The 27,609-nt window shown below is 48.0% G+C and overlaps 1 protein-coding gene across 1 annotated transcript in view; it reads right to left on the bottom strand.

Moving 5' to 3' along the window:
- CCDC40 (coiled-coil domain containing 40) overlaps nt 1–27,609 on the bottom strand; it is a 119,046-nt gene that overhangs the window by 17,459 nt on the left and 73,978 nt on the right. Inside the window, exons 13-14 of the mRNA XM_033960558.1 lie at nt 17,172–17,385; nt 8,386–8,555 (exon numbers count right to left, since the gene is read on the bottom strand). Of these exons, the coding sequence (XP_033816449.1) occupies nt 8,386–8,555; nt 17,172–17,385 (384 nt within the window). The remainder of the gene's footprint in view (nt 1–8,385; nt 8,556–17,171; nt 17,386–27,609) is intronic.

Below are 27,609 nucleotides of genomic sequence, written 5' to 3'. Positions count from 1 at the left end.
AAAGGATTATTTGATTCATATTCATTTATTTGGAAAGAAGAAGGATTAAAATATTTAGGTATTATTATCAAAAATACAATTGAAGATACAGTAAAAGAAAATGAAAAACTTTTATTAAAAAAAATAACAGAAATGTGTGAGCAATGGAATCATTTACATCTTTCTTGGTGGGGAAGAGTCCAAACAATTAAAATGATGATGAGGTTTGTTATCAAATGAGTATGATACCAATATTTTTTCAGGGGTCATTTTATAAAAAGTTAAACAATATTCTTACAAAATTTGTTTGGTTTGGGAAAAGACCCAGAATTGCTTTAGTATCTTTACAAAGACCAATTGTGGAGGGAGGGGTAAATTTTCCAAATTTTTATAGGTACCATCAAGCCTATATTCTAAGACAGGGTATGTATTGGATCCTCCCAGATCTCATGGAGAATGTACCAGATTGGCTATATCTAGAATGGCGGCTCCTGTTCCCACTACATCCAGAACATCTAATTAGTATAAACATGCCAAGAAGATATAAGGATAACAGAATTTTATTGGATACTTGGAAGACGTTAAGATATGTTAGTAATCTATCACCAGAACCAATTACTAAATCATTAAATCAATCAATTTGGGTAAACTCCATGATCAAGATTGGCGGATATAAAATCGTCTGGAAACAATGGATAATTGCAGGTATATGAACATTGAATGATGTTATTTCAGAAGGAGCAATGCTTAGTTTTTCACAATTGCAACATAAATTTGGATTAAATAAAACACAATATTTTAAATGGTTGCAATTGAAGCTATTCAGGCAGGGTTCCCTGAATGGAAAGCTCTTAATACTCAATATAGTCTGCAGGTTCTATGTTTCCAGGCGGATTTTTTGGGTCACCAAGCAGCAAAATGGTATAAATTGTTAAATGGATTTTTAAATAAAAAAAAGAAAACTGGACTTAGGGATATTTGGAGCATTGAGATTGGTCAGACAATATCTGAGTCTCAATGGCCACGATTTTGGTCCTGGAGATTAAGATCTACAAAGTCAGCATCTATGAGTCAAACTTGGATGTTTTTGTTACATAGAGTTTTATGGACCCCTACGCGTTTACAAAAAATAGATAGTACTAGATCTAATAGATGCTGGCATTGCAGAGTTGAAGTCGGGACATTAGATCACTTAATTTTTTTTTGTTCCTGTATAAATGCATTTTGGAAACTAATTTGGCCCCAAATTAATGAATTACTAGAAAATCATATAGGACTCTCATATGATACTATACTATTTGGTACAGCAATGAGAACTCAGAGTCCGATTTCAGCAAACAATAACAAACTATTATTAATATTGACAGTGGTCGCCATGCAACAAATAACTCAAAATTGGAAGGACTACACCAAATAGCAATGTTACTTACCGTAACAGTTGTTATCCAGGGACAGCAGGCAGCTATTCTCACTAGTGGGTGATGTCATCCGACAGAGCCCCGATACGGACGTCTCACAAGCATGTCTTGCTTGAAGAAACTCAGAAGTTTCGAGATGCCCGCACCGCGCATGCGCCAGTGCCTTCCCGCCCGATGGTCCGGGCGTGTCACTTAGTTCAGGTAGCTAGCAGAGAAGCCAACCCAGGGGAGGTGGGTGGGACGTGAGAATAGCTGCCTGCTGTCCCTGGATAACAACTGTTACGGTAAGTAACATTGCTTTATCCCAGGACAAGCAGGCAGGTATTCTCACTAGTGGGTGACCTCCAAGCTAACCTCAATGGGATGGTGGGAGAGTTGGCAACTTAGGAGAAGAAATTTTTTAACACTATTTGGCCAAACTGTCCATCCCTTCTGGAGAAAGTATCCAGACAATAATGAGAGGTGAAAGTATGAACCGAGGACCAAGTGGCAGCCTTACAAATCTCCTCAATCGGAGTCGATCTGAGGAAGGCTACAGAGGCTGCCATTGCTCTGACCTTATGGGCTGTGACCTTACAGGGAAGGGGTAATCCAGCCTGGGCATAGCAGAAAGAGATACAAGCTGCCATCCAGTTGGAGATGGTGCGCTTTGATACAGGTCGTCCCAACTTGTTTGGATCAAAGGAGACGAAAAGTTGAGGAGCAGTTCTGTGTGGTTTGGTGCGATCCAAGTAGAAAGCCAAAGCACGTTTACAGTCCAGAGTGTGAAGAGCTGATTCTCCAGGATGAGAATGAGGCTTTGGAAAAAACACTGGAAGCACAATAGATTGGTTGAGATGAAATTCAGAGACCACTTTAGGCAGGAATTTCGGATGAGTGCAGAAGACAACCTTGTCATGATGGAATACTGTGAAAGGTGGGTCCGCCACTAAGGCCTGAAGCTCACTGACCCTGCGAGCAGACGTGAGGGCCACCAGAAAAACCACTTTCCAAGTGAGAAACTTTAGTGGAGCCCTGTTAAGAGGCTCAAAAGGAGGTTTCATAAGCTGAGAAAGGACAACATTGAGATCCCAAACCACTGGAGGAGGTTTGAGAGGAGGATTGACATGGAAAAGTCCTTTCATAAACCTGGAAACCACAGGATGAGCAGAGAGAGGTTTCCCTTATAGAGGCTGATGGAAAGCCGCAATAGCACTCAGGTGAACTCGTATAGAGGTAGACTTGAGACCAGACTGAGACAGGTGTAGAAGATAGTCCAATACAGAAGATAGGGAGGCTCGTTGAGGCTCCTTAGAATTGGAAACACACCAAGAGGAAAATCTAGTCCATTTTTGGGAGTAGCATTGACGGGTAGCAGGCTTCCTGGAAGCCTCCAAAACATCCCTCATCGCCTGGGAAAACTGGCGAGGAGTTACGTTGAGAGGAACCAAGCTGTCAGGTGGAGAGACTGCAGGTTGGGATGAAGCAGAGACCCCTGATGCTGAGTAAGCAGTGAAGGAAACACTGGAAAGAGGAACGGCTCCCTGCTGTTGAGTTGAAGTAGAAGGGAGAACCAAGGGTGCCTGGGCCACCGAGGCGCGATCAGAATCATGGTGGCATGGTTGGACTTCAGCTTGACCAGAGTCTGTTGAATGAGAGGAAAGGGAGGAAACGCATACAGAAAGCGATTCCCCCAATCCAGCAGAAAGGCATCCGCCTCGAGACGATGAGGAGTGTAGATCCTGGAGCAGAATTGAGGCAGTTTGAAGTTGTGGGGAGCCGCAAAGAGGTCTATCTGAGGCGTCCCCCACTGAGCAAATATCTGATGAAGGGGCTCGGAATGAAGAGTCCATTTGTGAGGCTGGAGAAGACGACTCAGGTTGTCCGCCAAGACATTGTCCTTCCCCTGAATGTAGACAGCTTTGAGGAAGGCATTGTAGCGAACCGCCCAATCCCAGATTCTGAAAGCTTCCTGGCAGAGGCAGGCCGAGCCCGTGTCCCCCTGCTTGTTGACATAGTACATGGCGACTTGGTTGTCCGTGCGGATGAGGACCACCATGTCGTGAAGCAGATGTTGAAAAGCTTGAAGAGCATTGTAGATGGCCCTGAGCTCCAAGAGATTGATCTGATGAAGTCTGTCCGCACTGGTCCAGAATCCCAGAGTGCGAAGCCCATCCAGATGTGCTCCCCGGGCATAGGTCGAGGAATCGGTTGTGAGAACCTTTTGATGGGGAGGAGAATGAAACAGCAAACCTCTGGATAGATTCGAAGAGGTCATCCACCAAAGTAGAGACTGCCGAAGAGCAGGAGTGACGGTGATGTGTCGAGTTAACGGATCCGACACCTGACTCCACTGAGATGCCAGGGTCCACTGAGGAATTCTGAGATGGAGTCTGGCCAGAGGCGTCACATGAACTGTAGAGGCCATGTGGCCCAGGAGGACCATCATGTGTCTCGCCGAGATGGACTGGCGAGAAGATACAGACTGGCAGAGATGAAGAAGAGTCTCCATGCGCTGAGGCGGGAGGAATGCTCTGAGGCGTATGGTATCCAGGACCGCCCCGATGAAGGGGAGCGACTGTGTAGGTTGTAGATGAGACTTGGGAAAGTTGATCTCGAATCCCAAATTCTGCAGGAACAGAATTGTGGACAAGGTCGCCGAGATGACCTCTGAGGCCGAGGGAGCCTTGATGAGCCAGTCGTCGAGGTAGGGAAATACCTGAAGACCCTGGTTCCAGAGAGCCGCAGCCACCACTACCAGACACTTCGTGAAGACCCTGGAAGACAAGGACAGACAGAATGGAAGCACTCAATACTGCAGATGCAGATTTCCCACCCGAAATCTGAGGAACTTGCGAGAGGCCGGATGAATGGGAATGTGAGTGTAGGCCTCCTTGAGATCCAGAGAGCATAACCAGTCGTTCTGCTCGAGGAGGGGGTAAAGAGAAGCAAGGGTCAGCATGCGAAACCTCTCTTTGACTAGAGATTTGTTGAGGACCCTGAGGTCCAAAATGGGTCGCAGGTCGCCCGTCTTCTTCGGAACAAGGAAGTACCGGGAGTAAAACCCCTGGTTTTGTTGGTCCACAGGGACTGGTTCGACGGCACGAAGCCGGAGCAAAGCCTGAGCTTCCTGAAGAAGAAGGGTGGTCTGGGTCAAGTTGGAAGGATACTCTCTTGGAGGGTGGTCCGGAGGGACCCGATGGAATTGAAGAGAGTATCCCTCCCTGATGATAGTAAGGACCCAGAGGTCGGTGGTTATGGCCTCCCAACGATGATAAAACTGATGGAGGCGCCCTCCGATGGGAAAAACAAGGGGAGGCAGAACGAGACTGGTTAAGCCCTCGACGAGACAGTCAAAAAGGCTGAGGAGCCTTAGGGACAGTAGAAGCCTGGGACTTTTGCTGAGCCTTTTGGGGGGCCTGCCGCTTCGCAGGTTGCCTCGCAGGCGGAGCTTGCCTCGGCTGATAACGCCGCTGATAGATCAATGGCGGTCAAGAGGGTCGAGACTGCTGAGGCTTAGGCTTCAGACTGAGAATGGACTGGAAAGACTTTTCATGATCAGAGAATTTCTTCGTGACTGTCTCGATGGATTCATCGAAAAGATCCGCCCCAGCACACGGGACGTTAGCCAGGCGGTCCTGAAGATTCGGGTCCATGTCAATGGTCCGCAACCAGGCCAAACGGCGCATCGCCACAGAGCAGGCCGCCGCTCTGGCCGAGAGCTCGAAAGCATCATAGGCCGATTGCATCAACTGAAGACGAAGCTGGGACAAAGAAGCTACCACCTCCTCAAACTCAAATCGAGCCTGGGACTCGATGTATGGCGTGAATTTTCGAAGCACCGGTAGAAAAAATTCCAAATAGGTGGCAAAGTGGAAATTATAGTTCAGGACTCGGGACGTCATCATAGCATTCTGATAGATGCGTCGTCCAAACTTATCCATGGTTCTGCCCTCGCGGCCCGGAGGCACCGAAGCATACACCTGGCCTGGATGAGACCGCTTGAGCGAGGATTCGACCAAGAGGGACTGATGAGAAAGCTGAGGTCCCTCGAAGCCCTTATGATGCACCGTGCGGTACCGAGTATCCAACTTTCCAGGGACCGCAGGGTTAGAGTAAGGAGACTCAAAGCACCTCATGAAAGTCTGATCGAGGAGCTTGTGCAAGGGTAGGCGTAAGGACTCTGCCGGAGGACGGGGCAAGTGCATTGTATCGAGATACTCCTTCGAGTATCGAGATCCAGCATCGAGAGTAATGTCCATGTCATCCGCCATTTGTCTGAGAAATGAGGAAAAAGACAACTGGTCTGCCAATGCCGGTCTTCGAGAAGGGCTAGAAGAAGTCGAGGCTTCGGGCTCCATCGAGGCCTGTGAGCAACAGGGCGAATAAAAAACCTCAGGGTCCTTGAGCTCCGGTCCCAGAGGAGGAGACCCAGCCGAAGCAGAATATCCCATCCATGGCAACTTCTTCTGAGGCGAGACTGTCGAGTGTCGAGAGGAATGCCTCGAAGAATGTCTGGATCGATGCCCCTCTCGATGCCTGGACGGGGATCGAGCCCGCCTATGAGAATACTGGTCCCCAGAAGCCTCCAAGGAGCAGATAGGACTCAATGCTGTCGAGCGAAGAGGTGGAAGATTCGGTGCCTCCCCAGAAGCCGCCCAGGCTTGATAGGGGGTCCGGAAGAACTCGTCCTGCCTCCTGCTATGCCCAGGACTGGGAGGCCTCGAAGGTGGACGCCACACTGTGTCATGGGGCGGAGTAATAGGCTCCAAAGGAGGCAGATCACTAAGGGAGGCTTTTCTCGAGAGAATCGGTTCCAAGGGAGGCATATCTCCAGGAGAGGCCTTCCTCGATGGAATCGGCTCCAAGGGGGGGCATGGCACCAACCGAGGACCGCCTCGAGGAGCCGGACACCTCCTGCCGCTCCTCCTCGCCGAGCAACGAGGTTGTGCGACGCGGAGGAGGAGGAGGGGGCGGCCCGCCCCTCGGGACCGGAACTGGGAGGTCACCCTGGATCGAGGCAAGCAGCCTGGGACCCATGGTGTTCATGAGTTCCACAAACTGAGCCTCCAGAAGGGACTTCAACGAAGCCAATATGGAGGGATCCGCACCAAACGGGGGCCCTTCCGCACGGTCTCCGCGCTCTTTCGGTGCAGCGTGCTTCTGCTTGCCAGTCTTTGGCACTTTAAGCACCACCAGTGGAACTATGGGGTCCGGTACCTGTTCCGAGGAGACAGAGGAAGGCACCGGCGCCGAGGATGAGGCCGAAACCGGCGTGAACGAGACTGGTTTCAAAAGGCCCGAAGCAGCCGGGGAGGCAGAGGGCTTTGTCGAGGAATTCGAAGCTGTAGGATTCAACGAAGCTTCCATCTTGAACATGGACTCCCACAGCAGGCAGCGGCGCTTAAACGCTCGCGCCGTCAAGTGGAGCAAGGCCGGCACGATTTCGGAAAGTGATCAGGACTCAGACACTGGAGGCAGCGTCGATGCGGGTAAGTGAGCGAAATCGCGCGCTGGCACTTGCTACACTTTTTAAAACCGGTGATCGGCCGGGACATAGGCCGGAAAAGCTCCACCGCAAGGTCGAAGGCGCGGGGCCCCAACCACGCGGCCGACCCGGTGTCGGAAGTAAAAAATTTTTTTTTTTAAATAAAAAAGAAATCAAAGAAAGAAATAAACGCACGGGAGAGCCAAAAGAACCCAACCCGCGGCAATGTAGAAGGCAAAAAACAGATTCAATGGGCGCAGACTTGAAGTTGAACTTCTCAGCTCCGCGGAAGAAAAAGAACTGAGGAGACACGCCCGGACCATCGGGCGGGAAGGCACTGGCGCATGCACGGTGCGGGCATCTCGAAACTTCTGAGTTTCTTCAAGCAAGACATGTTTGTGAGACGTCTGTATCGGGGCTCTGTCGGATGACATCACCCACTAGTGAGAATACCTGCCTGCTTGTCCTGGGATAATAAATTTTACATTTTGGTGGAATTCAGTCTGTCATATATACAAAATGGAAAAAACAATAGCATTACAACAGGGAAATATTCATAATTTTAAGAAAATTTGGGAACCATTGACTCGATATTCCAATGATCAGGTTTCATAGCACATTAGTAATGATTATATATTAGAATGGGGAGGGGAGGGGAATGTATATTATATGGATTTAAGAAATGAAGAAAGGGGAGGGTTATATTTTATGTGATAAGATGAATTACTTGTAATCACAATTTTTCATGTATTAATTTAAGTTTATGTAAAATTAAGTTATTGTAAGAATGAAAAATTTTTAAATAAAAGATTTAAAAAAAAAAAGATTTTTCACTCCGTCAAAAATTACAAAGACTAGGGGGACACTCGATGAAGTTACAGGGAAATACTTTTAAAACCAATTGGAGGAAATTTTTTTTCACACAGAGAATAGGTAAGCTCTGGAACGCGTTGCCAGAGGATGTGGTAAGAGCGGCTAAAATAGCTGGTTTAAAGGAAGGTTTGGACGAGGTCCTGGAGGAAAAGCCCATAGTTTGTTATTGAGAAAGAAATGGGGGAAGCCACTGCTTGCCCTGGATCGGTAGCATGAAATATTGCTACACTTTGGGTTTTGACCAGGCTCTAGTGACCTGGATTGGCCACCATGAGAATGGGCTACTGGGCTTGATGGACCATTGGTCTGACCCAGTAAGGCTAGTCTTATATTCTTATGTACATTTGCATGGCTGCTAGAAATCTCGTAAAAGATCTCAGCAAGCCATTTTGATAATCTGCTGCTAAAATAGATGCACGCAAACCGGTTAGAGAAGGTTGAAAACAAAAAATGTCAGTGTTCAGATTCCACGCCTCCCACTGTCACTCCTCGTGACCCTGAGCCAATCATTTGTTTGACTGTAAGCCCACCTGGGCAGGGACCTACCAACTTTACACCTTATGCTTGGCCGTAGATAAGACAAGGAATAAAGTAAAATCCAAATCAGCAGCTCAGTGACACATCCTGAAGCCACCTCCCAGAACTGACCTTGAGAGCACGGATGAAGTCGGTCTCCATCAGAAAGTTGCTCTGCTGTAGTTCCTCCTTTGTGTTATCGTTCTTGCTCAGCAGTGACGTCAGCTTGGCCATATCATTGGACAGGTACTTCATGTGATGCTCAATGTCCTTCTTTTCATTTTTTTCCTGCTGGATCTCATCTGACGATAAAGGAGAAAATAATGATGTCAGATGATAAAGCATGGAAAAACCTTAGGGCTTCGATATTCAGCTGGCAGCACTCAGCATTTTGCTGACCACTGACAGTATTATGCTGGGCCAGTTTCTATGTTTACAGAGCCGGTACACCACAGCTGATTAACTGGCTGTGGGACCCTCCATAAAGATAGGACTGAATTTTAAGTGGTCCTGTTTATATAACCACCTTGGCCACTTCAATACTGAATATTAGTACTGTATATACTCGCATATAAACCGAGACTTTGGGCCCCAAAAATGTGAGTCTCGGTTTATATTCGTGTCCTCAAGTCTGTGCACTCCCCCGCCCCTCACCAAGACCTTTTGGTCCAATTGTGAACTGGGACCAACTGTTAACCACCCCGCTTCCTTCCCACTTCCCAGACCCCTCTCCAACATACTTTTTGAACCCTGGTGGTCTAACAGTGAAGTGGGGCAGGAGCGATTTTGCTTCACTCCTGCCCCGTGCAGAGCCATGATCAGAAATGGCTGCACAAGTTCCCGGAGTAGTCTCGTGAGTGCTCACAGTCTTATTGTCTCCTGGCACTTTTTTACCAGAGTTTTTACATTGCGCCATACAGATTCTTGTCTGCGCTCTGCTCCACTTGTGTTTCTTGTCACAGGTCTTTCATATCTATTTATTGCAATGCTGCTCTTCCACACTATCCCCGTTTACTAAGGTACGCTATGCGTTTTAGAGCACGCTAACAGCTAATGCATCCATAGACTAACATGTACGTATTAGCGTTTAGCGTGTGCTAAAACGTTTAGCGCACCTTTGTAAAAGGAGCCTTATGCTGTACCTTTATTTAATTTAGATGGCTTATTTTTTGTTTTCCCCCCGGCTTGCCTTTTGCTTTAGCTTAATTTTATTTCATTTTTCTGAAATGGTGCCTTCCGATATCACAGGCCATGATGTGTTTCGCTCTAGACTTTGCTTGAGTTTTTTGTTTCTCAGCACTGCATGGCAGACAGTGTTTTAGCGTTTTTGCGATATGATTTAGACCTAAAATGGAAGGTATCCGCAATAATATAGTTGAGATTTTTTTTCTTCAGGTGATAAGTGCTCCAGCGCATCTATTGGGAATGTTTGAAATAAGACTGTTTTGAATTATGTTTTTTTACATCCCATGTATGGTATGATCTTATTTTTCTGTTATATCTAAAATGATACTATAATGTTTTCACTCTTTATTATTCTTTTTCATTTTGTTTGTGAACTCTTAACATTGTTTTATTAAGGATTTTATAATTATGTATTCTTATGTTAATTAGGTCAAAATTGTATTTATGATCTGCCAGCCTTTTTAGTTGTTTATTATTATTCCTTAACTCTATGTATTTAGACACTATTTTCAAATTTGTTTGTAATAAATATATATGTATTTTTTAGATTATAATCTACACCCCTGAAGCAGGCTTCCTTTTCAAAGCCGAAACATGGGCCATGTCAGGTCTGGAAAGATCTCCAAGATAAGAACATAAGAACATAAGCAGTGCCTCCGCCGGGTCAGACCATAGGTCCATCCTGCCCAGCAGTCCGCTCCCGCGGCGGCCCAAACAGGTCACGACTTGTCTGAATCACCAGAAGGGGCTCCCTTGCCACCTTGGTTTCTCATTGAAGTCCTATCTTCCCATCGTAGTCCTAACCCTCCGGTCTTGCACATGCACGACCTGTTGGGTTTCTATACTTATTACCTGGTTAGCTTTCTATACCTGTGTTACATCCCAGCACCCTCTCAGTATCCCACGATCCCTTTATCCCTCAGGAATCCGTCCAATCCCTGTTTGAATCCCTGTACCGTACTCTGCCTGATCACTTCCTCCGGTAGCGCATTCCAAGTGTCCATGACCCTTTGGGTGAAAAAAAACTTCCTTGCATTTGTTCTGAACCTATCTCCCTTCAGTTTCTCCGAATGCCCCCTCGTGCCTGTTGACCCCTTCAGCCTGAAGAATCTGTCCCTATCCACCCTCTCTATGCCCCTCATGATCTTGAAGGTCTCTATCATATCTCCCCTGAGCCTCCTTTTTTCCAGAGAGAAGAGCCCCAGCCTATCCAACCTCTCGGCGTATGGGCAGTGTTCCAGCCCTTTTACCAGTTTCGTTGCTCTCCTTTGGACTCTCTCAAGTACCGCCATGTCTTTCTTGAGGTGCGGCGACCAATACTGAACGCAGTATTCCAGATGTGGACGCACCATCGCTCGATACAATGGCATGATGACTTCCCGCGTCCTGGTTGTTATGCCCCTCTTTATGATGCCCAGCATCCTGTTGGCTTTTTTTTGAGGCTGCTGCTGCTTCAGTGATGGTCATTTTATGTTTTGTATTTTAACAGATGACTATCTAATAATCTCAATTTTATCCCACTCTTCCTTTGCGGTGTATTTGTTTGCCTTAGTTTTTCGATTGCATTTTTACTGCCATGGCATCATCAGACAGAATATGTATCACACACTACAAAGGGAAAAACAAGCCCACTTACAGGATATAGCAACAAAAAAGGACTAGGGAAGGGACACAAAGTCAAACCGTTGTGAGGACATTCAATTGATTAAAACATCTTATATTCAAGACATATATGTGTCATATACATAGAATACGGCAGGCATAAAAATGTAACTGTATAGACCAGACCCCAACATGGTCTGTGTTTTGGCTGGGTTAGCCTTCCTCAGGGGTTTGTAAAATGGAAGCGTATAAGAACAGCAAGATAAACCATGATCCGGCCAAGCCACCTCTTCTATCTTAGCTTGGGATATCTGCTGTAATAAATCCCTGTCTACAAAAAGATAATCCTCGAATAATACAACCACTGCCACCCAACTTCAATATCCAAAGTTTTCAGGGCATCCCAGAAAATCCTCCTATCCCTCTACCAGTGTTCCCTCTAAGCGGGCGGGTGTTGTGAGCAAACTTTTTTCACCGTGAGCCAAAAATATCGGGCGCCAGCAAGTTATGAGCCAACTCGCCCGATTCTCCTCTCGCCGCCCTGCCATCTGCCGTACGCCTCTTCCGATTGTGCGCTGTGACGAGAAACGTGTGCGCTGCGATGTAATATTTTGTGCGCCAGCGCAGCTTAGCGGGAACACTGGTTCAAATGGTTTTATTTATTTCCCCAAATTTATTTTTGTTATACGCATTGAAAATATTTGATATTGCGTTTAAATCAAAATCTCAATAAACTTGAAACGAGTGCCCGTGAGATTGTGGGAGGGTTAAATACTCAAAACTTAGAAGTTTTTGCTACGCCAGCTTTCTGGTATCTTTACATACAGTGGCGTACCTAGCATATGTAACATCCGGGGCCCATCATTTTTTGGCACCCCCCCCCATCTGTAAGAAAAACATGATTTTTAGTAACAAACCACACGTCACACATGAGTACCTAGGAAAAGGCAGCATCTTACATATTGCAGTGAGCAGTACATCAATACACCCATTGTAAAACTAAACAAGCCAGACCAGCACAGATCAATCCTACACCGTCAATCCTAACAGAAAACACACAGAACACAGAAAACACCTTCGCCTAGTAAGGAATATGTAATCACAAACTAACCCCTCCCTCTTTTACAAAACTGTAGTGTGGATTTTAGCTACGGAGGTAACAGCTCTGATGCTCATAAAATTCTGAGCATCAGAGCTGCTACCACCAAGGCTGGTGCTAAAAACGCTTCACAGTTTTGTAAAAGGGGGGATAAAATAAAAATACATAGACAAAGGTTAAATTGAACCAGCAAGAAGCTGGACTCTGCATACAATGCTTCACAGAAACAGTGACACATGTCTCCTAAAGCAATAAATAAATAGAAATTTTTTTCTACCTTTGTCTTCTGTGGTTTCTCCTTTCCTCATCTTCTTGTAACTCTCTTCCTTCCATCCACTGTCTGCCGTCTCTCTTCCCCTATATGGCATCTTCTCTCCTTCTATGCCCCTTCCAGAAACTGTATGCCTCCCCCTTCCATCTCTCCTTTCACCCCATTGGTCTGGCATCTCTCTCCTCGCCTTCCCTCTCCCACACCTCTCCTCATAGTCTGGTATCTCCCCTTCCCTGATTCTCTGGCATCTCTCTCCTTTCCTTTTCTTCCATCTTTCGTTCCCCCTCCATGCTCTCACATCTCCCCCTTCCTTTTCCCTTAGACTGGCATACCTTCCTCCTATGCTCCAAGCCCTGGCATCTCCTTTAATTCCCTCCCTCATCTTCCTTCTCCCTCCAGCTGGGTACCGCAACACTCTTCCCTGCAGCTCTGCACTTCCCCACAATTGCCATGCTTCGGTTCCTCTTCTTCCTTCCTTCCTCCCCCCCCCCCCCCCCGCGGGACCCTGCGGCACCATCAACTCTTACTCCCTCTAATGTCGGCCCTGCAGCTCCAGACTTCCTCGCACCTTCTCCCCTCCCCCTTTGGATCGCTATTATTTTAAATGTTATAGCCGCAGAGCTGTATCCATCAGTGGAGATGTCTAACCTCGGCCTGCCCCGGAACTCTTACTGCAGCAGCCGCCCGTCTAGGCAGGAACAGGAAGTCACTGTTGCAGTAAGAGTTCCGGGGCAGGCCGAGGTTAGACATCTCCACTGATGGATACAGCTCTGCGGCTATAACATTTAAAATAATAGCGATCCAAAGGGGGAGGGGAGAAGGTGCGAGGAAGTCTGGAGCTGCAGGGCCGACATTAGAGGGAGTAAGAGTTGATGGTGCCGCAGGGTCCCGCGGGGGGGGGGGGAGGAAGGAAGGAAGAAGAGGAACCGAAGCATGGCAATTGTGGGGAAGTGCAGAGCTGCAGGAGCTGTTATAGCCTCCCCTTACCTTTGCGACGCGTGTGTGCGCTGTGAAGAGAAACTTGTGCGCTGCGATATAATATTTTGTGCGTGAGCGCAGGCCAACGCAGCTTAGCGGGAACACTGCCCAGTGCCTCTACCCATATCCCACATTCCTCCTAGAATTGTCTAAAAATGACATCCTTGTTAATTTAAAGTTACCACCTAATAGCAAAGATCCCTCTTTGGAAGACCAATTCCTGCCCAAAGTCAACCTGTTTAGTAATGGAAGCGTATGCCATAACAAATGTGTAAAGAACACCCTCTAATATTAATACTACCATCAGATAAGTCCCCCGAGGATCCCTGAGCACCCGCTTGATCTCAACTTGCAGCCCCTTTGCAAACAAAAGACCAACTCCTCACTTCTTTGCTCAGCCTTCCCTAGAAGCCCAGAAGGTCACTGGGAACTGTGAGTCCTTCACTACTAAGGAGCAAGTGAGTTTCTTGTACAAAACATATGAACACTTTTAGGCACAACAGCTACCTATATAATACTCTTCTTATAGGATCACATCATAAGAGACTAACCATAACCCACCATATATAGCGTTTAAGATCTGCCTTACAGAATGACCCTCCCTACCCACCCCTCCACAGAACCAACCTGTCCAACCCTATACTCCTCCCCCCAAAAAAATACCTGCCCACACATACACCCACCCCTCCATCCCTCTAAAGTGGGATCAAGCCAATCTCTCACCATTGCACAAGTGACAATCCCCAATAGCCCACTCATCTACCATCACATCTTTTCCCATAAAATGATTTCCAACACAATCGCTCATACCAACCCTATCACCATACATTCTAACACACCATATACCACACTCTCCTCTCCACAACAAGCCATATAAAGGACTTCCGCTCACCAAGCCAACACCTCCTAACCATCCTTCCACCCCTACTGCTCACATCCCCCTCCCTCCAACCAAATAAGTCTTCTCACACCCAGCACCCACTAATCCAATCCCTCTCACCATTCATCCACTTTCAACAGCCCTCCAATTACCTGTCTCCTACAAAGTACACACCCATCCATCAAATATGGCTCCCATGCCTCATGCCAATAACTCTGTCCAAGTTCTTCCACATTTTCAGCCATCTTCAAGGCCCTACTCCATCAGATCCTGAAGCAGAGGGCCTAGCAGGAATCCCAGTCCACCTCTCCACCTTCTGCCAGCGAAAACCCACTAGCCTCCATCATGCACTCTCTGCAGAATCTCCATCCTCTATCATCTCGTTCCTCTCCATTTGGAGAAATTCATGAGCCTCTCTTGAAGAAGTGAATCTAGTATTTACTCCATTTTGATAACCAACAGCCCAAAAGGGAAGGTCAATCTATATTTTAGCTGTGATTTGGTCAGGACACGTCACCTCTAGAAAGATGCCACTAGGTCTTGCTAAAGCTCCAGTCTATGCCCTTCCCAAGTTATTCCAGGAAGTTCTTGGGCTCTCCTAAGCATGTAATCCTTTAAGGCAAAACTCTGCAGGAACACAACAATGTCTTTCAGCAGATTGTGGGCCCAAAGCCTGGTACTCTCACTCTATTCTCAGTTCCAGAGTCTCATCCTGTAAAATCCACTGCAACAACCGGATGGTCACTTCCCTCGCATCATGATAGAGGATTGTGTCTGGGACCCCTCACACCCGCAGATTATTTCTATGGGTGTGGTTTTCCAAGTCCTCCACCTTTTCCAGCAACTCTTAAAATTCACCCTGAATATCCTCGAATCCTCGCTGCACTTCAGTCACATTTTCCTCAAAGGTTTCCACTCTGGTTTCCATAGTGTTCACCCGGATGCCCATATCTGCCATATCAGTTCTGAATTCCTGTAGGGTCTCCCATACCTGAGCTGCCACTCCCGATGTTTCCACCTATGCCTCCTCCAATCACTCTCTCATGTCTCTTTCGTGAGTGTAGTGCTATCATTCCACTCCATCGCAGTCGACTCCTCACTGCTAGCAGATGTGGCTTCCTCAGCCTGCCCGCCTCATCCACAGATCCCGCACCACGTGAAGCACAGACCACCATCTTACCAGCTCTCAGTGCTACCCTTCCTCTGTTGACTTTTTTCTTCATGGCCACTGGGAGCTGTCAATCAGGAATACTCGTTATAAAAAAAAAAAAAAAAAGTACAGTGTAATTTTGCTATTAATATTCGGGGAATTGCGCCTGCTGGGATCGGAGCTCTGCTCTTAAGCTCCCATTCACTCTGGTGATGTCACTTCCTTCTCCAATGCAGATTGCCCAGAATGGTTTACATGAATTTATGGAGGTACTGAAGCATTTTTCCGTGTCTGTCCTGGTGGGTTAACAATTTATCTAATGTACCTGGGGGGATTAAGTGACTTGCCCAGGGACACAAGGAGCAGCGTGGGTTTGAACCCACAACACCAGGGTGCTGAGGCTGTAATTTTAGCCACTGTGCCACACACTAACAATCAGACCTATGAGTATTCACAATTTTGCAGATATTTCATGTCATAACAAGAGGTGCCAACATAAAGCACATTTATGCTGCTTCACTGAGAAGATATTTCACTACTTATGTTTCCTAACTATTTCTTCAGCTTCAACTCAGAGTGAAAGATTGCATGAACTCTGCCCTCACAATGACCGACTGTAGGATCTAAGAGCCTGGATTCACCGGATACAATTCAGGTTAAGTTTCATAATGTAAAGCCACTATAGCTAACAGAATTCTTTAATTTCATAAACCAGAGATGTTAGCCAGATATCCCTCATGAATACTAGTATGTATGCCTATAAAGTAGGTACTAGGCATGCAGATTTCTCTCATGCATATTCATTAGGGATATCTTGAAATTCCGACTGGCTGGGGGTCTCCCAGGATGAGTTTAAGAACCACTGTGTTAGAGTATACACCAAGGGCCAGATTCTCGACAGAACACCCAAAGTTAGGCGGAGGTAGGCGTCCTACCCCCACCTAACTTAAGAGTCTCACACCCCTAAAAGCCCACGTAAAAGGAAATTAAGAGAGGAAATTGGCGTCTTACCTTTGCCACCCACAGCAGCATTGGAATTGCAGCTATGGAGGCACCTTCTGGCACCTAAGGCCTAAGGTGTGACCAATGCCGGAAGTGGCTTTAGGCATCAGAATGCGCCCCCTTAGCCGCGAATCACATGATAGGTAGGCGTTGGAAACATATGCCAGTAAAACCCTGGCCTACATTCCTGGAGCCTATTTTGACATTGGCCGTGATTTTCTGTTGCCTTCACGTGATTAACATGTGATCGGCGCCATTTCCAGAGGCGTCGGCTGATGAAAATGCCAGTAAGAGAATTCCCCCCCACCCGAATGTTCTCTTTTTAAAAATGATGACATCCTAAGGCCATGTTTCTCAACTCAGTCCCGGAGTCAGGTTTTCAAGATGCCCACAATAAATATGCATAAACTTGATCTGCATACACTACCTTCATTATATGCAAATTTCTTTCATGCATATTCACCCCTTCCCAGCAACCCCAACCAGCTGCTCGCACCAGCATTGGCTCTTCCTCTGATGTCACTTCCTAGACCCGTACCTAGGAAGTGACATCAGAGGAAGAGCCTACGCTGGTGCTAGCAGCAGGTCAGGGTTGCTGCTCACGCTGGGAACGTTAAAGAGATATGGGGGAAGGGACGCACATGCAAGGAGCCTCTCACTACGCCACTGATTGGGGCTATTCTGACTGGCTCCAGGAGCAAGTTGAGTAACACTGTTCTAAGGTGAGGAGATTTGACGGCGTTGCACTCACTCTCCAGGCGCACTTTCTGTTGCTGCCGAATGTTCAGCTCCTTCTTCAACATCTCCACAGCCGCTTCCTGCTCCTCACGCTCATGACTCAGTTTCACCAGCTCATTCTGCAGCCGCAACCAGTACTGCTGCACGGAGATAGTCTGCGAGCTGCAATCCTCAATATCTTTACTTAAATTCTTGACCTGGATTTCAAGGGGTCCAAGTACCTCCCCCTGAAAAAGTAGAAGTCAATGATGTGCAAGTCAATGATGTGCAAGCAACAAAAAGTCCAGCATCATCTTCTTCACCATTAAGTTTCTCAGCCACCTCGAGACACTACACAGACACTTTGTCTTTCATGACATTGTGTGCCATAACACATCGGGATTTGCTCCCTGAATAGTGCCCTCTTGCCAGCTACAAGTCTGTGCATCGTTCTAGGTAGAGAAATATTCCTGGAAGTGTGTGTAGGTTATGGGAGGGAAAACAGTGGTGTATACATGACCATTTCATGAGCATTCTTGCATAGAACAGGTACAAACTTACTTGGAAAGTTTGTATTTGAAATTTAGCATAAAGTAAGGTACAAGAGTGCTTATAGCATGCATGCAACATCTTGGGCTATTTGAAAAATTGCCCCCTTAAACATGCATTTAGAGAGAGGATGGTTGAAACCAGTCTTTCTGTTTTGGCTGAAATGTAATCTGTGGCTGATATTCACCACTTGCTTTCAGTTAAAACTGGCCTGGCCCCCTGAAGAGGAACATCTTCCCTCCCTCCCTCCCTCCCCATCCTGAACAGGAGGAGAACCCCCCCCCCCTCAGGCCTAAGGTTTTTTTGTTTTCAAATTCTTTATTCATTTTTCCATCTGACATCAAGAATACAATATTATAACATTTAAACCTTATAAACATCTCTTGTATTTCTTTTTAACATCTTCTTAAAAACACATTTATACCCTCCCCTCCTCCCCTCCCATAAACATTCAAAAATTTCATATAAATATCAATTGATCAGACCTTAATATAACTTTATACCTTCTCCCCTCCCCCCCCATGTGCAAGTGTACCTTCAATGAATAATGGTGTCTAATCATTGCAATCACTTGTCAATGGCCCCCAAATCTTTTTTAAAATTATTATAATTCCCTCTTTGTATGGCAATTATTTCCATTTTGTAAATGTGGCATAACGAATTCCACCAGAAGGTATAGTTAAGTCTACTGTAATTTTTCCAATTACTAGTAATATGTTGTATGGCGACTCCTGTCATGATCATCTCAGGCCATCCCTTGACTACAAGACTTTTAGAAAAGAAATAAAGACCATACTCTTCAAGAAAACTCTAAAAAAAGAAATAATACCGCAAGTCTCAAACTCCACCTCTCACTAAAGCCAACTACCCCAAACAAGTAACCTTACCCATTTCTCACTCTTTTTGAAAATGACCAATTTTTTTTTTTTTTGGTAAGTTCTTGTTGTAATACATCTTGGATAATTCTTTTGTAATCCGCCTTGAACTGCAAGGTAATGGCGGAATAGAAATCCCTAATGTAATGTAATGTAATTACTTGATGAAATTTGACTTTTTGTTCTCATTGACATCCCGAACATTATTGTATCATATGATAATGCTACATGGTTTTCTAATAAACAATTAATTTGAGACCAGATTGATTTCCAAAAAGCCATGATACAGGGACAATAGAATATTAAATGATCTAAAGTCCCTGCTTCCAGATTACAATGCCAGCATCTATTAGACTTAGAGCTATCCAACTTTTGTAATCGAACTGGGGTCCAAAATGCTCTATGCAAAAGGAAAAAACCAAGTTCTAAGGTTAAAACGGGAGCTGATGAGAGAAGGGTGGCATGAAGCAGCTCCCTGAGGATGGCTTGCAAAGCAATGTTACTTACCGTAACAGTTGTTATCCAGGGACAGCAGGCAGCTATTCTCACTAGTGGGTGATGTCATCCGACAGAGCCCCGATACGGACGTCTCACAAGCATGTCTTGCTTGAAGAAACTCAGAAGTTTCGAGATGCCCGCACCGCGCATGCGCCAGTGCCTTCCCGCCCGATGGTCCGGGCGTGTCTCCTCAGTTCAGGTAGCTAGCAGAGAAGCCAACCCAGGGGAGGTGGGTGGGACGTGAGAATAGCTGCCTGCTGTCCCTGGAAAACAACTGTTACGGTAAGTAACATTGCTTTATCCCAGGACAAGCAGGCAGGTATTCTCACTAGTGGGTGACCTCCAAGCTAACCTCATGGGATGGTGGGAGAGTTGGCAACTTAGGAGAAGAAATTTTTTAACACTGTTTGGCCAAACTGTCCATCTCTTCTGGAGAAAGTATCCAGACAATAATGAGAGGTGAAAGTATGAACCGAAGACCAAGTGGCAGCCTTACAAATCTCCTCAATCGGTGTCGATCTGAGGAAGGCTACAGAGGCTGCCATTGCTCTGACCTTATGGGCTGTGACCTTACAGGGAAGGGGCAAACCAGCCTGGGCATAGCAGAAAGAGATACAAGCTGCCATCCAGTTGGAGATGGTGCGCTTTGATACAGGTCGTCCCAACTTGTTTGGATCAAAGGAGACGAAAAGTTGAGGAGCAGTTCTGTGTGGTTTGGTGCGATCCAAGTAGAAAGCCAAAGAACGTTTACAGTCCAGAGTGTGAAGAGCTGATTCTCCAGGATGAGAATGAGGCTTTGGAAAAAACACTGGAAGCACAATAGATTGGTTGAGATGAAATTCAGAGACCACTTTAGGCAGGAATTTCGGATGAGTGCGGAGGACAACCTTGTCATGATGGAATACTGTGAAAGGTGGATCCGCCACTAAGGCCTGAAGCTCACTGACCCTGCGAGCAGACGTGAGGGCCACCAGAAAAAACCACTTTCCAAGTGAGAAACTTTAGTGGAGCCCTGTTAAGAGGCTCAAAAGGAGGTTTCATAAGCTGAGAAAGGACAACATTGAGATCCCAAACCACTGGAGGAGGTTTGAGAGGAGGATTGACATGGAAAAGTCCTTTCATAAACCTGGAAACCACAGGATGAGCAGAGAGAGGTTTCCCTTATAGAGGCTGATGGAAAGCCGCAATAGCACTCAGGTGAACTCGTATAGAGGTAGACTTGAGACCAGACTGAGACAGGTGTAGAAGATAGTCCAATAAAGAAGATAGGGAGGCTCGTTGAGGCTCCTTAGAATTGGAAACACACCACGAGGAAAATCTAGTCCATTTTTGGGAGTAGCATTGACGGGTAGCAGGCTTCCTGGAAGCCTCCAAAACATCCCTCACCGCCTGGGAAAACTGGCGAGGAGTTATGTTGAGAGGAACCAAGCTGTCAGGTGGAGAGACTGCAGGTTGGGATGAAGCAGAGACCCCTGATGCTGAGTAAGCAGTGAAGGAAACACTGGAAAGAGGAACGGCTCCCTGCTGCTGAGTTGAAGTAGAAGGGAGAACCAAGGTTGCCTGGGCCACCGAGGCGTGATCAGAATCATGGTGGCATGGTCGGACTTCAGCTTGACCAGAGTCTTTTGAATGAGAGGAAAGGGAGGAAACGCATACAGAAAGCGATTCCCCCAATCCAGCAGAAAGGCATCCGCCTCGAGACGATGAGGAGTGTAGATCCTGGAGCAGAATTGAGGCAGTTTGAAGTTGTGGGGAGCCGCAAAGAGGTCTATCTGAGGCGTCCCCCACTGAGCAAATATCTGATGAAGAGGCTCGGAATGAAGTGTCCATTCGTGAGGCTGGAGAAGACGACTCAGGTTGTCCGCCAAGACATTGTCCTTCCCCTGAATGTAGACAGCTTTGAGGAAGGCATTGTGGCGAACCGCCGAATCCCAGATTCTGAGAGCTTCCTGGCAGAGGCAGGCCGAGCCCGTGCCCCCCTCCTTGTTGACATAGTACATGGCGACTTGGTTGTCCGTGCGGATGAGGACCACCATGTCGTGAAGCAGATGTTGAAAAGCTTGAAGAGCATTGTAGATGACCCTGAGCTCCAGGAGATTGATCTGATGAAGTCTGTCCGCACTGGTCCAGAATCCCTGAGTGCGAAGCCCATCCAGATGTGCTCCCCAGGCATAGGTCGAGGAATCGGTTGTGAGAACCTTTTGATGGGGAGGAGAATGAAACAGCAAACCTCTGGATAGATTCGAAGAGGTCATCCACCAAAGCAGAGACTGCCGAAGAGCAGGAGTGACGGTGATGTGTCGAGTCAACGGATCCGACACCTGACTCCACTGAGATGCCAGGGTCCACTGAGGAATCCTGAGATGGAGTCTGGCCAGAGGCGTCACATGAACTGTAGAGGCCATGTGGCCCAGGAGGACCATCATGTGTCTCGCCGAGATGGACTGGCGAGAAGATACAGACTGGCAGAGATGAAGAAGAGTCTCCATGCGCTGAGGCGGGAGGAATGCTCTGAGGCGTATGGTATCCAGGACCGCCCCGATGAAGGGGAGCGACTGTGTAGGTTGTAGATGAGACTTGGGAAAGTTGATCTCGAATCCCATACTATGCAGGAACAGAATCGTGGACAAGGTCGCCGAGATGACCTCCGAGGCCGAGGGAGCCTTGATGAGCCAGTCGTCGAGGTAGGGAAATACCTGAAGACCCTGGTTCCGGAGAGCCGCAGCCACCACTACCAGACACTTCGTGAAGACCCTGGGAGACGAGGACAGACCGAATGGAAGCACTCGATACTGCAGATGCAGATTTCCCACCCAAAATCTGAGGAACTTGCGAGAGGCCGGATGAATGGGAATGTGAGTGTAGGCCTCCTTGAGATCCAGAGGGCATAACCAGTCGTTCTGCTCGAGGAGGGGGTAGAGAGAAGCAAGGGTCAGCATGCGAAACCTCTCTTTGACTAGGGACTTGTTGAGGACCCTGAGGTCCAAAATGGGTCGCAGGTCACCCGTCTTCTTCGGAACAAGGAAGTACCGGGAGTAAAACCCCTGGTTTTGTTGGTCCACAGGGACTGGCTCGACGGCACGAAGCCGGAGCAAAGCCTGAGCTTCCTGAAGAAGAAGGGCGGTCTGAGTCAAGTTGGAAGGATACTCTCTTGGAGGGTGGTCCGGAGGGACCCGATGGAATTGAAGAGAGTATCCCTCCCTGATGATAGTAAGGACCCAGAGGTCGGTGGTTATGGCCTCCCAACGATGATAAAACTGATGGAGGCGCCCTCCGATGGGAAAAACAGGGGGAGGCAGAACGAGACTGGTTATGCCCTCGACGAGACAGTCAAAAAAGCTGAAGAGCCTTAGGGACAGTAGACACCTGGGACTTTTGCTGAGCCTTTTGGGGGGGCTGCCGCTTCGCAGGTTGCCTCGCAGGCGGAGCTTGCCTCGGCTGATAACGCCGCTGATAGATCAATGACGGTCGAGAGGGTCGAGACTGCTGAGGCTTAGGCTTGAGAATGGACTGGAAAGACTTTTCATGATCAGAGAATTTCTTCGTGACTGTCTCGATGGATTCGTCGAAAAGATCCGCCCCAGCACACGGGACGTTAGCCAGGCGGTCCTGAAGATTCGGGTCCATGTCAATGGTCCGCAACCAGGCCAAACGGCGCATCGCCACAGAGCAGGCCACCGCTCTGGCCGAGAGCTCGAAAGCATCATAGGCCGATTGCATCAACTGAAGACGAAGCTGGGACAAAGAAGCTACCACCTCCTCAAACTCAAATCGAGCCTGGGACTCGATGTATGGCGTGAATTTTCGAAGCACAGGTAGAAAAAATTCCAAATAGGTGGCAAAGTGGAAATTATAGTTCAGGACTCGGGACGTCATCATAGCATTTTTAAGTTTTTTAAGTTTTTTTTTAAAGTTTATTTGGATTTTATATACCGCCTATCAAGGTTATCTAAGCGGTTTTACAATCAGGTACTCAAGCATTTTCCCTATCTGTCCTGGTGGGCTCACAATCTATCTAACGTACCTGATAGATGCGATAGATTCTGATAGTTGCGTCGTCCAAACTTATCCATGGTTCTGCCCTCGCGGCCCGGAAGCACCGAAGCATACACCTGGCCTGGATGAGACCGCTTGAGCGAGGATTCGACCAAGAGGGACTGATGAGAAAGCTGAGGTCCCTCGAAGCCCTTATGATGCACCGTGTGGTACCGAGTATCCAACTTTCCAGGGACCGCAGGGTTAGAGTAAGGAGATTCAAAGCACCTCATGAAAGTCTGATCGAGGAGCTTGTGCAAGGGTAGGCGTAAGGACTCGGCCGGAGGACGGGGCAAGTGCATGGTATTGAGATACTCCTTCGAGTATCGAGATCCAGCATCGAGAGTAATGTCCATGTCATCCGCCATTTGTCTGAGAAATGAGGAAAAAGACAACTGGTCCGCCAATGCCGGTCTTCGAGAAGGGCTAGAAGAAGTCGAGGCTTCGGGCTCCATCGAGGCCTGTGAGCAACAGGGCGAATAAAAAACCTCAGGGTCCTCGAACTCCGGTCCCGGAGGAGGAGACCCATCCGAAGCAGAATATCCTTTCCGTGGCAACTTCTTCTGAGGCGAGACTGTCGAGTGTCGAGAGGAATGCTTCAAAGAATGTCTGGATCGATGCCCCTCTCGATGCCTGGACGGGGATCGAGCCCGCCTGTGAGAATACTGGTCCCCAGAAGCCTCCAAGGAGCAGCTAGGACTCAATGCTGTCGAGCGAAGAGGTGGAAGATTCGGTGCCTCCCCAGAAGCCGCCCAGGCTTGATAGGGGGTCCGGAAGAACTCGTCCTGCCTCCTGCTATGCCCAGGACTGGGAGGCCTCGAAGGTGGACGCCACACTGTGTCATGGGGCGGAGTAATAGGCTCCAAAGGAGGCAGATCACTAAGGGAGGCTTTTCTCGAGAGAATCGGTTCCAAGGGAGGCATATCTCCAGGAGAGGCCTTCCTAGATGGAATCGGCTCCAAGGGGGGCATGGCACCAACCGAGGCCCGCCTCGATGAGCCGGACACCGCCTGCCGCTCCTCCCCGCCGAGCAACGAGGTCGTGCGACGCGGAGTAGGAGAAGGGGGCGGCCCGCCCCTCAAGACTGGAACTGGGTGGTCACCCTGGATCGAGGCAATCAGCCTGGGACCCATGGTGTTCATGAGTTCCACAAACTGAGCCTCCAGAAGGGACTTCAACGAAGCCGATATGGAGGGATCCGCACCAAACTGGGGCCCTTCCGCACGGTCTCCGCGCTCTTTCGGTGCAGCGTGCTTCTGCTTGCCAGTCTTTGGCACTTTAAGCACCACCGGTGGAACTATGGGGTCCGGTGCCTGTTCCGAGGAGACAGAGGAAGGCACCGGCGCCGAGGATGAGGCCGAAACCGGCGTGAACGAGGCTGGTTTCAAAAGGCCCGAAGCAGCCGGGGAGGCAGAGGGCTTTGTCGAGGAAGTCGAAGCACCAGTCGATGTCGAAGCTGTAGGATTCAACGAAGCTTCCATCTTGAACATGGACTCCCAAAGCAGGCAGCGGCGCTTAAACGCTCGCACCGTCAAAGTGGAGCAAGGCCGGCACGATTTCGGAAAGTGATCAGGACCCAGACACTGGAGGCAGCGTCGATGTGGGTCCGTGAGCGAAATCGCGCGCTGGCACTTGCTACACTTTTTAAAACCGGTGATCAGCCGGGACATAGGCTGGAAAAGCTCCGCCGCAAGGTCGAAGGCGCGGGGCCCAGCCACGCGGCCGACCCGGTGTCGGAAGTAAAAAAATTTTTTTTTTTTATTAAAAAAGAAATCAAAGAAAGAAATAAACGCACGGGAGAGCCAAAGAACCCAACCCGCGGCAATGTAGAAGGCAAAAAACAGATTCAATGGGTGCAGACTTGAAGTTGAACTTCTCAGCTCCGCGGAAGAAAAAGAACTGAGGAGACACGCCCGGACCATCGGGCGGGAAGGTACTGGCACATGCGCGGTGCGGGCATCTCGAAACTTCTGAGTTTCTTCAAGCAAGACATGCTTGTGAGACGTCCGTATCGGGGCTCTGTCAGATGACATCACCCACTAGTGAGAATACCTGCCTGCTTGTCCTGGGATAACAGTTGTTATCCAGGGACAGCAGGCAGCTATTCTCAAGTCCCACCCACCTCCCCTGGGTTGGCTTCTCTGCTAGCTACCTGAACTGAGGAGACACGCCCGGACCATCGGGCGGGAAGGCACTGGCGCATGCGCGGTGCGGGCATCTCAAAACTTCTGAGTTTCTTCAAGCAAGACATGTTTGTGAGACGTCCGTATCGGGGCTCTGTCAGATGACATCACCCACTAGTGAGAATACCTGCCTGCTTGTCCTGGGATAACATCTATAACATGTATCAATGTACAATTTTTAGCTGAAGCAAAACTACTCTAAAACTCAATATTAGTGAGTGAAAGCAATAACAAACTTACCCACAAAGAGCCCCTCCTTCCAAGGGCAATAGTCAGCCAGTGGCAGAGAGCCCTTCCTCTATCACTGCAATAGGCAAGAAGTCTACTCCCACCATGGGCAAGTCAGTCAGTGGCAAGAAGGCCCCCCCTCCACAGTAGTGCTGCCCGATTCAGGAAAAAAAATTTTGATTTGATTCGATTCAGCCTATTGAATTGGTTTTTCGATTCGATTTTCCTGCCCAATTGGGTGTTTTTTGTTTTTTTTTATTCAAACATCCTGGTGGGTTTATTTTACAGCCTATTCACCCCCTTTGCCTTCTCCTAATGACACTGGCGCTGTGGTGTAAACAAAATAAACAAACAAAAAAGACTTCCTCTTTGTTGTAACATGCAAAAATGAATAAAGAATTTAAAACAGAAAAAAGACTTCCTCTCTCTGTTAAATCCTAGCTTATGTTTGCAGTCTAACACCAGCTCTGGCAGGATACATATTTCACATCTGACATACTGTAATCACAAAAAAAAAAATAAAATTATTTTTCTACCTTTTGTTGTCTGGTCAATATTCAAATCTTGTTGGTCCCAGGCTCTGGTTGTCTTCTGATAAATTGCTTGCCAGGGTCTCCTTCTTTCTCCATGCTAACCATCCTTCTTCCATCTCTGTCCTCCCCTGGAGGTCTGGCATCTTTCCTTTTTTTCGTCTCCCTCCCCAGATCCACCTTTTCTTAACTACCCTTTCATCCAGCATCTCTCCCTCCTTCCCCACCACCCCAGGGTCCACCATCTCTCCCTTTCTTTTCCCAACTATCCTCCTATCCAGTATCTCTAACCCCCCTCCACCCCATCCCTTGTGTCCAACTTCTCTCCCTAAATCCCATTGTCCATCATTTCTCTTCCTCTCCTCTATTTTCAGACCCATTTCTTCCTCCCCAAAATCTGGCATATGCATATGTCTTTGAACCCTCCTTTCCTCCCTCTGTGTACTTCTACACCAGGGCCCCCTCCCCTGAAGGTCTGTCACCCCCAAAGGCCTGCACCCACCCCTAAAGGCCTGTTTCCCCCTTGAAGGCTTGTCCACCCCCTTAAAGGCTTGTTTAGATATTAGGTGTATTACATAATATTCAAGATATTATAGAATATAAATATGTAATGAAATGTTATATTTAATGTGTTATAAAAGAGTTAATCAAGTGTATATTTATAAGTTCATATGATTTTATCTAATACACTTGTTGTAATATGCAAAAATGAATAAAGAATTAAAAAAAAGGCTTGCCCCCCTTAAAGGCCTGTCCCTCCCCCTTAAAGGTCTGCATCCCACCCCTGAAGGCCTGCCTGTCCCCCCTTAAGGTCTGCCTGTCACCCCCTTGAAGGCCTATCCCACCCCTGAAGTCCTGCCTGTCCCCCTTGAAGGCCTTTCCCCCCCTTGAAGGCCTGTCCCCCCTTAAAAGCCTGCATCCCACCCCTGAAGGCCTGCCTGCCTGTCCCCCCTTAAAGGCCTGTCCCCCCGTTAAAGGTCTGCATCCCACCCCTGAAGGCCTGCCTGTCCCCCCTTAAGGTCTGCCTGTTACCCCCTTGAAGGCCTATCCCACCCCTGAAGTCCTGCCTGTCCCCCTTGAAGGCCTTTCCCCCCCTTGAAGGTCTGTTCCCCCCTTAAAAGCCTGCATCCCACCCCCGAAGGCCTGCCTGCCTGTCCCCCCTGAAGGCCTGTCCCACCCCCCAACCTGAAGGACTGACCACTCCCCCCCCGGAAGGCCTGCATGTTCTCCCTGGCCTCCTACTGGGGTCCGACTTCCTCCTTGGCCTCCCCACATTGCTTACCTTCAAGGAACAGCCTGCAAACAAGATCGCGGTACTAGCGATCTTTGTACTGCTTCGGAGCTGTTTCCTCCGTCGCGGTCCCGCCCCCTCCTTTGATGAAGGTAAACAGTGCAGGAGGCCAGGGGGTGGAAGCCAGACGCCAGGGGGGGGGAAGCCAACAGCAGCACTTCCCAACTGACCCTCGCCCTCTAAAGTGGGTGCGGCAGCGGCTGTCCAGCAACAGCAGCGCTGCTGCTCCTGCTTTAGGGGCGAGGGGGAAGGGTCAGACGAATCGGGAAGCTGATTGTTTTTT

This window comes from Geotrypetes seraphini, chromosome 10 (genome assembly GCF_902459505.1).
Source record: "Geotrypetes seraphini chromosome 10, aGeoSer1.1, whole genome shotgun sequence".
In the NCBI taxonomy this organism is placed as follows: Eukaryota; Metazoa; Chordata; class Amphibia; order Gymnophiona; family Dermophiidae; genus Geotrypetes; species Geotrypetes seraphini.
Note: the sequence above shows the minus strand (reverse complement) of the source record. Positions and strands in the feature narration are given on the sequence as shown.